The sequence below is a fragment of the Geotrypetes seraphini genome, chromosome 3 (genome assembly GCF_902459505.1).
Source record: "Geotrypetes seraphini chromosome 3, aGeoSer1.1, whole genome shotgun sequence".
NCBI lineage: Eukaryota > Metazoa > Chordata > Amphibia > Gymnophiona > Dermophiidae > Geotrypetes > Geotrypetes seraphini.
The window spans coordinates 40,285,699-40,298,828 of NC_047086.1; the positions used below are offsets into that span (position 1 = coordinate 40,285,699).

At 41.9% G+C, this 13,130-nt stretch overlaps 1 protein-coding gene across 1 annotated transcript in view; it reads left to right on the forward strand.

The window, feature by feature from the left end:
- PGM3 (phosphoglucomutase 3) overlaps nucleotides 1-13,130 on the forward strand; it is a 57,063-nt gene that overhangs the window by 18,201 nt on the left and 25,732 nt on the right. Inside the window, exons 6-8 of the mRNA XM_033939427.1 lie at nucleotides 3,115-3,310; nucleotides 4,119-4,276; nucleotides 6,355-6,438. Coding sequence (XP_033795318.1) covers nucleotides 3,115-3,310; nucleotides 4,119-4,276; nucleotides 6,355-6,438 — 438 coding nt within the window. The remainder of the gene's footprint in view (nucleotides 1-3,114; nucleotides 3,311-4,118; nucleotides 4,277-6,354; nucleotides 6,439-13,130) is intronic.

Consider the following 13,130-nt stretch of genomic DNA (forward strand, 5'->3'; position numbering starts at 1 on the left):
CGATCAAAGAAGTAAAATGGAAAAAAAACTATACTACGGCCTCCTGGCCACTCAAGCAGCTAAACTAGATAACCAATTTTATGTGGCTTATGAGACCAAACATTGTTAACCAGAGTTTTTTTTGTCATTGGAACCATTGAAAGATACAACAACAGGACAAGACTTGTTTGACTGTTTTAGAACTACAGTGGTACCTTGGTTTAAGAGCATAATTTGTTCCAGAAGTATGCTCTTAAACCAAAACACTCGTATATCAAAGCAACTTTCCCCATAGAAGATAATGGAAACTTGAACAATTTGTTCCACCAACCCCCCCCCCCCCCCAAGGCTACCGGCGCTGCTCCATCACCCCCTCCCCCCGCTCTAACCGGCATCGCACCCCCTCGAACCGGCATCGCAACCCCCCCCCCGCGAACGCCCCCCCGCAAGAACCGCAAAGCACCCCCATGCTGAAAGCGGCATCCGTCCGCCCTTCCTCCCAAGCACGGTCCTTATCCCTTCTGCTCGTTGTAAGGGTGAATGCAAACTCCCGCCTCTTGCCTGGGCTGGGCTCTTTCTTGTAATGGCCCAGTGTATTTTGGAAAATGGAGCATTGACTAATCTGTAGCTCTGCATGGATCTGAGATATCTTGTTGGTGTATATAAAGATGTCCATCTAATCAGATACAATGGTTCTTGTTCCCATAATAATGTATGCACAATACAAAGCAGCTTAAATTTGTTTCTGAAAGATATTGACAAGCAATGATATTTCACAACCTGGGCGTCACAAAATAATAAACTGTCATGCAATATAAAACAAAATAAAAAAAAAATAACCTAAAACAATTCCTATCTAAGGCTCATGAAGGGAGAGTGTGGCGCAGCCTCAGCAACCTGAGGTTGTGGGTTTAAACCCACACTGCCCCTTGTGATCCTGGGCAAGTCACTTAATCCCCCCATTGCCCCAAATACATTAGATAGATTGTGAGCCCACCAGGACAGATAGGGGAAAATGCTTGAGTACCTGGATAAATTCATGTAAACTGTTCTGAGCTCCCCTGGGATAACAGTATAGAAAATTAAATGAATAAATAGTGTGAAAAGCTTCAGCCTCTGATAACCAGAGCTGGTATTGTGACATCATAATGCCTCCTTCCACCAATGCCAAAGAGCCAGCCTCATCAGTGATGTCACAATGGCTTCATTGTCCTATACTTGGCTCACTTTTATAACATTTTGATTTCTAGAGTGATGCAGTGGTTAACGCTATAGCCTCAGCACCCTTGGGTTGTGGGTTCAAACCCACCCTGCTCCTTGTGATCCTTGGCAAGTCTTTTAATCCCCCCCATTGTCCCAGGTACATTAGGTAGATTATGAGCCCACCAGTACAGACGGGGAAAAATGCTTGAATAAATTTGTGTAAACTGTTCTGAACTCCCTTGGGAGAACGGTATAGAAAATGGAATAAATAAGTTGTACAGTCAAGGCTGATTCCATGGACTCCAATGGCAAGAGCTGGAATTGGTAGGTGCCTATTTCTGTCTTTTTCCTTCCTGATTTTTTCCCCTCTGATATTGTGTCCTTTCCTCTTGTTTCATCCCTATGGTATTGTAGAGGATATGTACAGTTTGTTTTGTAAGTAATCTCCCCTTCCCTCATTTTATTGTATTGTAAACCACTTAGATAAATACAGTGGTGCCTCACACAACGAACTTAATTCGTTCCAGGAGCAAGTTCGTTATGCGAAAAGTTCGTTATGTGAAACGCGTTTTCCCATAACAATACATGTTAAAAAAAATAATTCGTTCTGCAGCATAAAATATGCTAAGATGACATAAAAAAAGATAAATTTGTCAAAATGGTGAAAATGGTGGTCTTGCTGAGGCCAAACTCTTTGACGAGGTCACACTGTTTTACCCCACATTCACTCCTTCTAATTATTTCCCGTTTCATTTCAACAGAAATCACCTTCCTGCTTTTTTTTAGAAGCCATGATCTATAAAAAATATTGAGTTTATCTTAAAAGGGCGACTGCTGTGATACGTGCGTGCGTGATTTAATTCGTAATGAAGAACGATTGCCGCGATACGTGCTTAAGTTAAGCGCAGTGACTAACGACTGCCTGCAGTGCCTGCGCGGAAGGATGCAATACATCGGCAGCGATCGTGGAAGCTCGGGCGACTTCGTTGTGTGAAACGAAGTTCGTTGTATGAATCATGACATGAAGTTCGTTGTGTGCAGTGTTCGCTGTGCGAGGTGTTCTTTATGCGAGGCACCACTGTATATCAAATAAATTTAACTTGAACACATACTCTGGAAATTATCTCCCTAAACTATCTGGCCAAAACTAAGATAGAAGGAAAGAAAACCCTGAAAATCTAGTCCCCATGGATATGAAATAAAGTCCAATAAGTCGGAAAGAATCCACCGAGCCCAACTGAGGCTGTGCACAAGGAAGATCAAAGCCATAAAGTTCTATTATAAAGTCTTTATTGATAAATGTGTGCTAGACCCATACGTATGTCAATAAAGACTTGTGCACAGCCCCGGTTGGGCTTGGTGGATTCTTCCCTACTTTATGGCTAAAATTAACTCATGGAGACATTGCCTCGGAGATTAGATTAGAGAGGATGAGATCGTACTCAACATGTCTTGTTTATGTGTCCGATTCATTACTGTCTTGTTGTGTGCAAAATGAACCCTTTTGGAGGCACTTGCCCCAAGTGTGACTATTGTAAATAGCACATTAGGTTGTTGAGAGCTACCTGTACCCTTTCCGGGCTCTTGTAGGACTAGGCAGTCTTCCCTGTTTGATTTGTTCTGCAGTGATCGCCTGAATCCAGCTGATGGGAAAAAGTTGGTTTCTGAATCCAAGCTTTCTTGAAGCTTCTATATTGAAAAGGAATTGACTGAACGGTAGGCAGTGTCTAAACTAACTTAAAATGCATATCTGTAAATACAGATAATGCTAAATAAATGAAATGTATAAGAAGTAGTACATATAAAACATCTTGTTAATATTATGTGTTTTCCTGTCTCAGTTTTGGCACAAGCAATTCCAAAACGGCTCAAAAAGTGAATTAATATGCACTGTGTGAATTTGTGTCTCCTTTTTCTCAAACATGTCTCAAGGCTTCCAGCTACGGCGATACGCCAAGAGGCGTGAAAGTAGACGGTGCCAATGGTATAGGCGCTCTAAAGCTGAAGGAGATTGAGAACTACCTCCAAAAGGAGTGTCTGATTGAGCTTTTCAATGATGGGACAAAAGGCAAACTCAACTGTGCCTGTGGAGCGGACTTTGTGAAAGTTCAGCAGAAACCTCCCCAGGGTATGCATTGGTGGCCAATATAAGTACTTGCTTATGCACATATATACATGTGCTAGTATTCTATAAAGGCCAATTAGGCACCCTTTCAGCACCTATATATAGATGCCTAGTTAGAGAATCACTCCTGTAGTAGCTGAATATGGCTGGTATGTCTGTGTTTACACATATATGTAAATATACATGGGAAAATCCAATAAATGGTGCCTAAAGTTAGGGACTGGGATGATCCTCGTTAAACTACTGTGTTTCCCTGAAAAAGGCACGAGGTCTTTTTTTCAGGATGTACATGATCATCTCTGCCTTCCTCTCCTTCACCCCAATCCTTCCTCTTTCCTTTCCCCCACATGTGCAACATCTTTCCTCCCATCTCACCCATCCCCTTCTGCCTTCCCTCTGCAGCATCTTTCTATCCCTCCATCCCTACCATCCCTCGTGCATCATAACCCTTTGCCCAGCTTCCGTCCTTCCCTCCCTCCCATCCCTCGTGCAGCAGAACCCTTGAGCAACCGCCACCGCGCAGCCGAACCCCCGCTGACCCTCCATCCTTCCCTCCCAACTGATCCCCACCGACCGCAACCATAAATACCTTCCGGCAGAGGAGTGTCGGGCCAGCAGCACTCGCAGGCACCGTAATAAAAGGACCCCATAGCCAATTATAAAATCTTTGTTATTTTTACCGAGCTCACCTTGTTTTGAGTATCTGCTGCTATGTGTGGTGGTTTGTATTGTTCCCTTTTTTTTGGGGGGGGAGGGAGAATTCCTTCCCCCCAATGTAATCATGGCTTTGGATTATTCTTTTTCAATCTAGGAATGGAAATGAACCCTAACGAGAAGTGCTGTTCTTTTGATGGTGATGCAGACAGAATTGTGTATTATTACATCGATAGTGCTGGTCAATTTCATCTTCTTGATGGTGATAAAATTGCTACTTTGATCAGCACTTTCCTTAAAGAACTTCTAATAAAGGTAGTGAGTAATTTTAAGTTGAAATTTATTTCAGTGTCTTATGTAATATTATGCGTTGGCTTTTCCTTCTGAAGAATTCTGCAGAAAACTAATGGAGCTTCCTTTTAGAACAGGGTCTCTCAAAATGTGTGCTGACACAGATGTATTAAAGACGGCCACTCCTGCAAAGAACATATGAACCCTTCCACCCACTGAGTGGCTTAGTGGAGGGTTTGGAAGGGATACAAGATAGTGCATAACTTGGCAATTGGCAATATGCAAACGTATCTCCCCACAGACATCCCAACTGGGATGTGAGATCATTGAGAGGTCATAACTGATCTTCAGTATGCAAAAGATGTTCTACCAATGATAGGCCTCTCTTTTAGTTTTTAGTTTTTTATGCAGTATTTATCCTAACTTGAGCAACAAAGCAATCAAGGCTTTATTACTGTTTGGATCTTATCTTTGCAAACATGGATTTTTAGCTCTGACAGAAACTAAATTGATACTGTGATATTTGGAATGTCCATGAGGAAAAAGAGTCAGATATCAGCGTGTAACAACAAACTTTTAATGATTTTGCCATCCAACATATTACTAAGAACTGGAAAGATCATAGTAGGCTTAATTTTAAGTTTTGGTGGAATTCAGTATGTCACATATATAGAATGGAAAGAGCAATAGCGGTACAGAATGGAAATTACAAAAATTTTATTAAAATATGGGAGCCATTAACATCTTTCTGTCATGATTAGATGCCATTTTTCTATTAATTATACACCATTTAGTATTGGAAGGGGGGAGGGTTTCAAATATATGATCTTATAATGAATAGAGGGATTTGAGGGAGGGTGGGGTGAGGGTTACATTTCTACTTATAAATTATAATGATAAGATGTTCAAGTGCTCAGACTAATTGTGTTTATTATGAATATTTGTACACTTGATGAAAGTTTTAAAATGAATAAAGAATAAAAAAAAAAAGAAAAGAAAAGAGAACGACTGCAGATGGTGGATGATGAAATGTGTGTTTGCTTGTCGAATACCGAGCCACGTTTTGAGTTAATTTGGACTCAAGCACAAGCATTGCATTGATTAGCAGTTCTGTTCTATCTACTGTAGTTTCACCATTGTTACAATTACCCATACATAGCTTGAACTTTTAAATAAATAACTCTCAAATTTAATTTTTTGTTGGTTTTGTAACTTTATAATTTCAATTATAATGTGCCGCGAAAAACATTTGCTCCACTTAGTGTGCCAGAGCTAAAAAAGTTTGAGAGAGACTGTTCTAGAATATACCTCTTTGCACACCCCCCCCCCCCACACAAGTTCGTTGAAATATAATGTGAAAAATACAGGAATTAACTCGCGTTGAGGCCCTTTTAATGGTATTAGCGCATGCTAAATGCCAGGAAGCCTGTTGTATCTATGGGCTTTTTAGCATTTAGTGCACGCTAATTCTGTCAGTGCACAATAAGCTTTAGCAAAAGGGCCCTTTATTATGGGGAAAAATGTTGCAAAAAAAAAAAAGACTTTCTGTAAATATAACTTTCTAAAGAGTCCTATTTGTAACAAGACTCTTTTAAAGTAATTATCTTTGGTGTTACTACTGCTACACCCACCAAAATCCAGCGACAGTTATATGTGATTGAGAGACAAGGTGCTATCTGTTCAAATAGGATGACTACTCTTTAGAAATATGCAGCTAATGTGGCTTGGTCTGTGGGACAGAAATACCTTAATTTACATCTCAACTTTAGTTAGGTTCCAGTGAGAAGAGATAGTTTCTGAAAGTAATAGCAAGGGTCAGCGGAACAGACTTCTCATCTGATGTATAATATGGTACCTTGGTTTAATCCCTGCCTCACACATTTGCCCCATATTATGCTATTTTTTATAAAAATGGTAGATGTGTGAATTGGCCTCATGGTGGAGACAAACATCAGAATTCAGAAAAACCTGGGATAAGCACAGTGGTGGGCAAGCAGTAATCAGGTTTCATGCTTCTCTGCTTGTGTATGTGTGTTTACTGTGAATTTTTTATATCTTGACACCTTTCAGATTAATATTTTTAATTTTTTCATTTCTGCAAGGTTGGATTAAATTTAAAGATGGCAGTTATACAAACTGCTTATGCAAATGGAAGTTCTACACGATATCTTGAAGAGACCATGAAGGTAATTTAATAACTTTTTTCAGAATTTATCTTTAAATAATTAATATGGGGCTTGATTCATTCACTCTTTTGGAACCCCAGGTGGGAGGATTAGTGAAATTTCAGAGTTTTGCAAAACAGCTGTCGCCATGGCTTGAAAATAAATATTCTGTGCACGTAGGGGTAGAATTCACCACAGACAACTTGGATACTTCATTAAGGCCTCTACAAAACCCCCATTCTTAATTTGCTTGTGGGCTCTCTCAGGCCAAAAGAATTCTCTCTGGAAGAAGCCAGGGCCAGTTTTTGTTGAACTGTGTAAATGATGACTTTACTGTACTGTGCTGTTCTTGTGTGCCCCTCTTCCAAGAATTTCAATTAACACCTTCGTTAACTTATCTTCTTTCCAGCATTAATGGTACACTTAGGGTTCCTTTTACTAAGGTGCGCTAGCGTTTTTAGCGCACGCAGGATATTACCGCGCGCTACACGGCTAGAACTAACTCCAGCTCAATACTGGCGTTAAGGTCTAGAACAGTGGTTCCCAAATGAGAGAGATTTGCATATAATGGAAGTGACAGGTATGCAAATCTCTCTCATGCATATTCATTAGGGATATCTTGAAAACCTGACTGGCTGGGGGTCCCCCAGGACAGGTTTGGGAACCACTGGTCTAGAACGAGCGGCAATTCAGCAAGCGCTATTTCGTGCGTTAAAGCCCTAATGCAGCTTTGTAAAAGGAGCCCTCACACGCAATCATTTAAACATCTATATATATAAAATCGGATGTATGTATGTATGTGCCGCGATCACACAAAAACGGCTTGCCCGATTTGAACGAAACTTGGTTTGCAGATCCCTCACTACCTGGGATGATATGTTCTGGGGGTCTCGCGGCCCAACTGCACACGTGGGCGGAGCTACAAACAGAACTTCAGATTTCACCCATTCAAGTCAATGGGAAAAATATAAAAAGCTGTGGGACCGATTTGAACTAAACTTGGTATGCTGATCCCTCACTACCTGGGGTGCTATGTTCTGGGGGTCTCGCGGCCCTCCTGCACACGTGGGCGGAGCTACCAACAGAAAATCAGATTTCACCCATTCATGTCAATGGAAAAAATGTAAAAAGCTGCCATTCTCACAGTAATTCAAAAACGGCTTGACCGATTTGAACGAAACTTGGTATGCAGATCCCTCACTACCTGGGTTGATATGTTCTGTGGGTCTCGCGGCCCACCTGCACACGTGGGCGGAGCTACAAACAGAAAATCAGATTTCACCCATTCATGTCAATGGAAAAAATGTAAAAAGCTGCCATTCTCACAGTAATTCAAAAACGGCTTGACCGATTTGAACGAAACTTGGTATGCAGATCCCTCACTACCTGGGTTGATATGTTCTGTGGGTCTCGCGGCCCTCCTACACACGTGGGCGGAGCTACAAACAGAAAATCAGATTTCACCCATTCATGTCAATGGAAAAAATGTAAAAAGCTGCCATTCTCACAGTATTTAAAAAACGGCTTGACCGATTTGAATGAAACTTGGTATGCAGATCCCTCACTACCTGGGGTGATATGTTCTGGGGGTCTCGCGGCCCACAACTCTATGTTGCTTGCTCAAGGGTGGGTTCACCCAAGAATTTATATGTTCTTGCTCCAGGAGGTGAAACTAAAAATGTTGTTTATAATCACGTTTTGTGTGTGTTGTATTGTATTCATTTTGTCAAATATTTCACATTATAATTTGAATATTGTACTTTTTATTAAGCTGTAAAAAAATACTTTCATTCACCACTATAAAGTATCTTTATTTGAATCCATTTACAGTGTTATTGCTATAATTAAATACCCGTGCAACGCCGGGGCATCAGCTAGTTACATATACAATTAAGAGAAAACAGCTCAATATCTGCACAACAGTTCAACTTCTTGCTTACTCACAAAAATGCCATTATCTCTTCTTCTCTCTAAGAGATCCCATGCCTTCTTGAATTCAGACACAGTCTCTGTCTCCAACACTTCTTCCAGGAGGCATTTCCACACATCTACCACCCTTTCTGTAAAAAAGTATTTCCTTAGATTACTCCTGAGCCTGTCACCTCTTAACTTCATCCTATGCCCTTCCTTTCAAATGAAACAGACTCGACTCATGCGCATTTATGCCATTTAGATATTTAAAACATCTCTATCATATCTCCCCTCTCCTGCCTTTCCTCTAAAGCAGTGATCTCAAACTCACGGCCCACCAGGTACTATTTTGAGGCCCTCAGTATGTTACCATTGTTCTGGAACATTGCCCGCCTCACTGCTGTAACTTCACGCAAGCGCTTTCCTGCGTCTGTATGCGATTGTGAGGTGGAGTGGAGAGGACAGAAGCTGTAACCTGAGCGACAGCTTTGGTGACATGATGTTTCCCCCAGCCATTCTGTGGTTGCAGGAGTACTTTATACCTGGAAGAAAAAAGAAAGAACAGAAAAATCCTACCAAAGCAATGCCCTGTTCCTGGTTGGCTGAAGAGCCAAAAAAGCTCCGCCTTGGGGTGGGCGAGAGGGAATTAACCTCAAGGATCACCTATGGAGTCAGAGTTCAGTTTTCCAGGCCTTTCTGCCACTTACTACTCTCCAAAGTCTCTAAAAGGGCCTAAACAGATCCAGAGAAACCTTTTAGTCAACAGCTGTCTCCTCAAGCAAAAATATGCTAATTATATATGCAGTTCACAGGTTGCTGTGAAAACGATCTAATGCTGAGCCTCTACCAACCTCTCTCTTAGAACCAAGCTTACTGAGGGTTAGGCACTAGGCCAGCATTCCTCCCCTCAAGGGCCACCTATGGAGTCTGATCTCTAAGAAAATCCTCAGAGTTCAGTCTAGTCTAGCAGTGAGAGTTTGGAGCTTGTACTTTTTAAATCTATACCTAAGTTACGACTAGAATATGTAATAAGAGTTTTTGGAAAATTAGTTTTTGTAGTAGGAAAACTTACATCCTATATAATAAAACGCTAGCCGCGCATGCGCACTCCTGCCTGCGTGTTCCGTGATCCATAGGTCCGTGGCAGGCAGAGCGGATACGCGGTTAGGGCCCACACTCGAGCGCTGTGGCCGACTCAGGATCGTGGGAGGATGCGCCGCACAAAGTGCCACACAGGTACTGGACGGGGAGGGACATACCGCTTCTGCACATACTGGCACAAACCTCCCTCCAGCGTTGGCAGCCGCAGCACGTTAAACAGGCCGCTTCGCGGCTTTCTCCTGCAGTTGAGTCCCTCTGCCGCGTCACTGATGACATCATCAGTGACGCGACAGAGGGACTCAACGGCAGGAGAAAGCTGCGAATCAGCCTGTTTAGCGTGTTGCGGCTGCCAACGCTGGAGGGAGGTTTGTGCTTAAAATCATCTTGCTGGGAGAGTCGCAGAGTCAGCAGGGGTTGGGCTGGTAGGGGAGAGAAGCATCTGCCTCAGGTGCTTCAGGCAGCAGCAGCGTTTACAATTCACTGCTGTTGCCGGCTTCAGGCCTTATTCTCTGGCCGGTCCTGCCTACTTCCTGTTTTCATGAAGACAGGACCGGCCAGAGAGGAAGACCTGAAGCCAGCAACAGCAATGAATTGTGAATGCTGCTGCTGCCCCATGAAGTAGTTTAAGGAGGAAAGGGAGCAGAGGGGGACAGAATGGCTTGGAGGGAAGAAGAGATGGCAGGGCATGGAGGGAAGGAGGAAGATATGCCAGACCAAGGGAAAAGAAAGGAGGAGATGGAGAGAGGCCTTATGGAACAGAGAGAGAGAGGGCGGACACTGGATGGAAAAAGAAGAGAGGGCAGTGAATGGAAGGAGCATGACAGAGGATGAATAGTAGATGGAAGGGGTAGAGAGAGGGAGACAGACACTTAATGGAAGTGTGGAGGACAGGGGGAGCAGACGTTGGAAGGAAGTGGGGAGGAGAAAGAAAAAAGGGCACATGCAGGATTGAGGGAAGAGGATAGAGTTAGAAATAAAGATAGACAGACAGGGGGCCAGGGAAAGACACAGAAAGAATGACAGCGTCCAAGGAGAGAGAGACAAATAAAAACAAAAACAGACAGACAGACAGACATCTACTCTAGCACCCGTTAATGTAATGGGCTAAAACACTAGTTTGTTATAATATTAGAAAAGTATGTATTTCATGCTTATGTCGGACAGTGAAAAGAGAAAACTTAAAGGAAATATCATATAAGGAGAGGGCTAAGTTGCTTCCGGGTACAATGTATGCATTACCAAGCAGCATTATGGGGCAAAGACCTGGAAAAACTAATTATGCATGCAAATAACTATGGTGAATTTAGGAAACACCTAAAAACATACTTGTTCCTGAAGTACCTAGGTAGCTGATCTGCACAATCGCTCCCATCAATCTCTCCCATAACAAATGATCTCTTAAACTGTTAGCCACTAATCTCCACTCAATTTGTAGCAGCTTTCTAATCATTGTAAACCGCATAGAACTTCATAGTACTGCAGTATATAAACTGTTATTATTATTATTTAAATGTAACCACAAAACTATATGCAATTAGGTTGGAACAATTACTATATAAGTTGTTGCCTTGTAATTCGGGTTTGAGGGTGGTGTGTGACATTGCATAAGAGATCAACAGCAAAAAATTAGGAAAACAAACTCTACTTCAAAACAATTTTAGATTTTTCAAAAACCAAAAATCAAATACAAAGAAAAATCTCACTAAATATCATTAAATACAGTAAAAAAAAGTTTTTATTGTGCTCAGTATGACATATATCAGCCAAGGTAGCGTTAGTATGTTAGGACATCATAGCACCAAGTCCCTCCATCCAGCCAAGCTGGGAAAAACCAAATAATATCACATTGCTCAGAAATTAGCAACAAGAAAAATAAGTACTTATCTTAGACAGCTGAAGACGTTAGGTTGAATTTTCTCCTTGGTTAGGTTCAATGAAATGATGTCATGGAAAACCTTGGCTGTGGTCCCCAGGTGAGAAAACCAAAAAGTATATATATCCATAGTGCAAATAAAGTGACCAAACAATGTGTCCAAAACAAAAACAAAAAAAAAGTATTCAAAACATTCCTTCAATCATCAGTAGTCCATGATCTTCATATAACTCCTACTTCCCCAATACGATTTCATGTTTCATGATTGGCTTCTTCAGGAGAAAGAACAAATTTCTTCTCTAGGGAGCCAAACATACTGAAGTCAGTACCAGTAACATACCTAACAAACTAAATCAGAAAATATATCTTAAATAAATAAAAAAAAATTTCTTAAGCAGCAGCTACCGCATGAGAGAGACCAGAGGATCCAATAGCGATTGCTCCCCAACCTACGAGCTGTAACCGATCATGTGATCTTCAGCTAATACAAATTTATATCATCAGAGGAACACACCTCTTAGAAATTACTGAACTGTCCATTCAATTTCCCTTTTAAGACCCCCCGGGGCCACAGTACCCCAAGTAAAAAAATAACTTCTGCTCTTGGTGCATCAAATATTGAGATATATCCCCACCCCATTCAAACTTTTTAAGAACCAAAAACCTAAGATCAGACAGAGCATGCTGTAACTCTTGCCAGTGAGTTACTAGTGGGGCTTTTGTTCTACTGTGACGTAAGCAGCTGAGATGTTCGGCAGACTGAAAACCCACCTTTTTGATATAGCTTTTGATCCTTAACCCTACTCCTCTGCCTTCCAACCCAGCTGTATCCATGACATCCTGTTTGTCTGTCTGTTTAGATTGTAAGCTCTTTCAAGCAGGGACTGTTTTCTTATTCTTTGTGACTCTGTGCCGCGCTGCGTGCATCTGGTAGCATAGTAACATAGTAGATGACGGCAGATAAAGACCCGAATGGTCCATCCAGTCTGCCCAACCTGATTCAATTTAAATTTTTTTTTTTTTTTTTAATTTTTTTTTAAATTTTTTTTTTTTTTCTTCTTAGCTATTTCTGGGCGAGAATCCAAAGCTTTACCCGGTACTATGCTTGGGTTCCAACTGCCGAAATCTCTGTTAAGACTTATTCCAGCCCATCTACACCCTCCCAGCCATTGAAGCCCTCCCCATCCTCCACCAAACGGCCATACAAAGACACAGACCGTGCAAGTCTGCCCAGTAACTGGCCTTAGTTCAATATTTAATATTATTTTCTGATTCTAAATCTTCTGTGTTCATCCCACGCTTCTTTGAACTCAGTCACAGTTTTACTCTCCACCACCTCTCTCGGGAGCGCATTCCAGGCATCCACCACCCTCTCCGTAAAGTAGAATTTCCTAACATTGCCCCTGAATCTACAACCCCTCAACCTCAAATTATGTCCTCTGGTTTTACCATTTTCCTTTCTCTGGAAAAGATTTTGTTCTACATTAATACCCTTTAAGTATTTGAACGTCTGAATCATATCTCCCCTGTCTCTCCTTTCCTCTAGGGTATACATATTCAGGGCTTCCAGTCTCTCCTCATACGTCTTCTGGCGCAAGCCTCCTTTCATTTTCGTCGCCCTCCTCTGGACCGCCTCAAGTCTTCTTACGTCTTTCGCCAGATACGGTCTCCAAAACTGAACACAATACTCCAAGTGGGGCCTCACCAATGACCTGTACAGGGGCATCAACACCTTCTTCCTTCTACTGACTACGCCTCTCTTTATACAGTCCAGAATCCTTCTGGCAGCAGCCACTGCCTTGTCACACTGTTTTTTCGCCTTTAGATC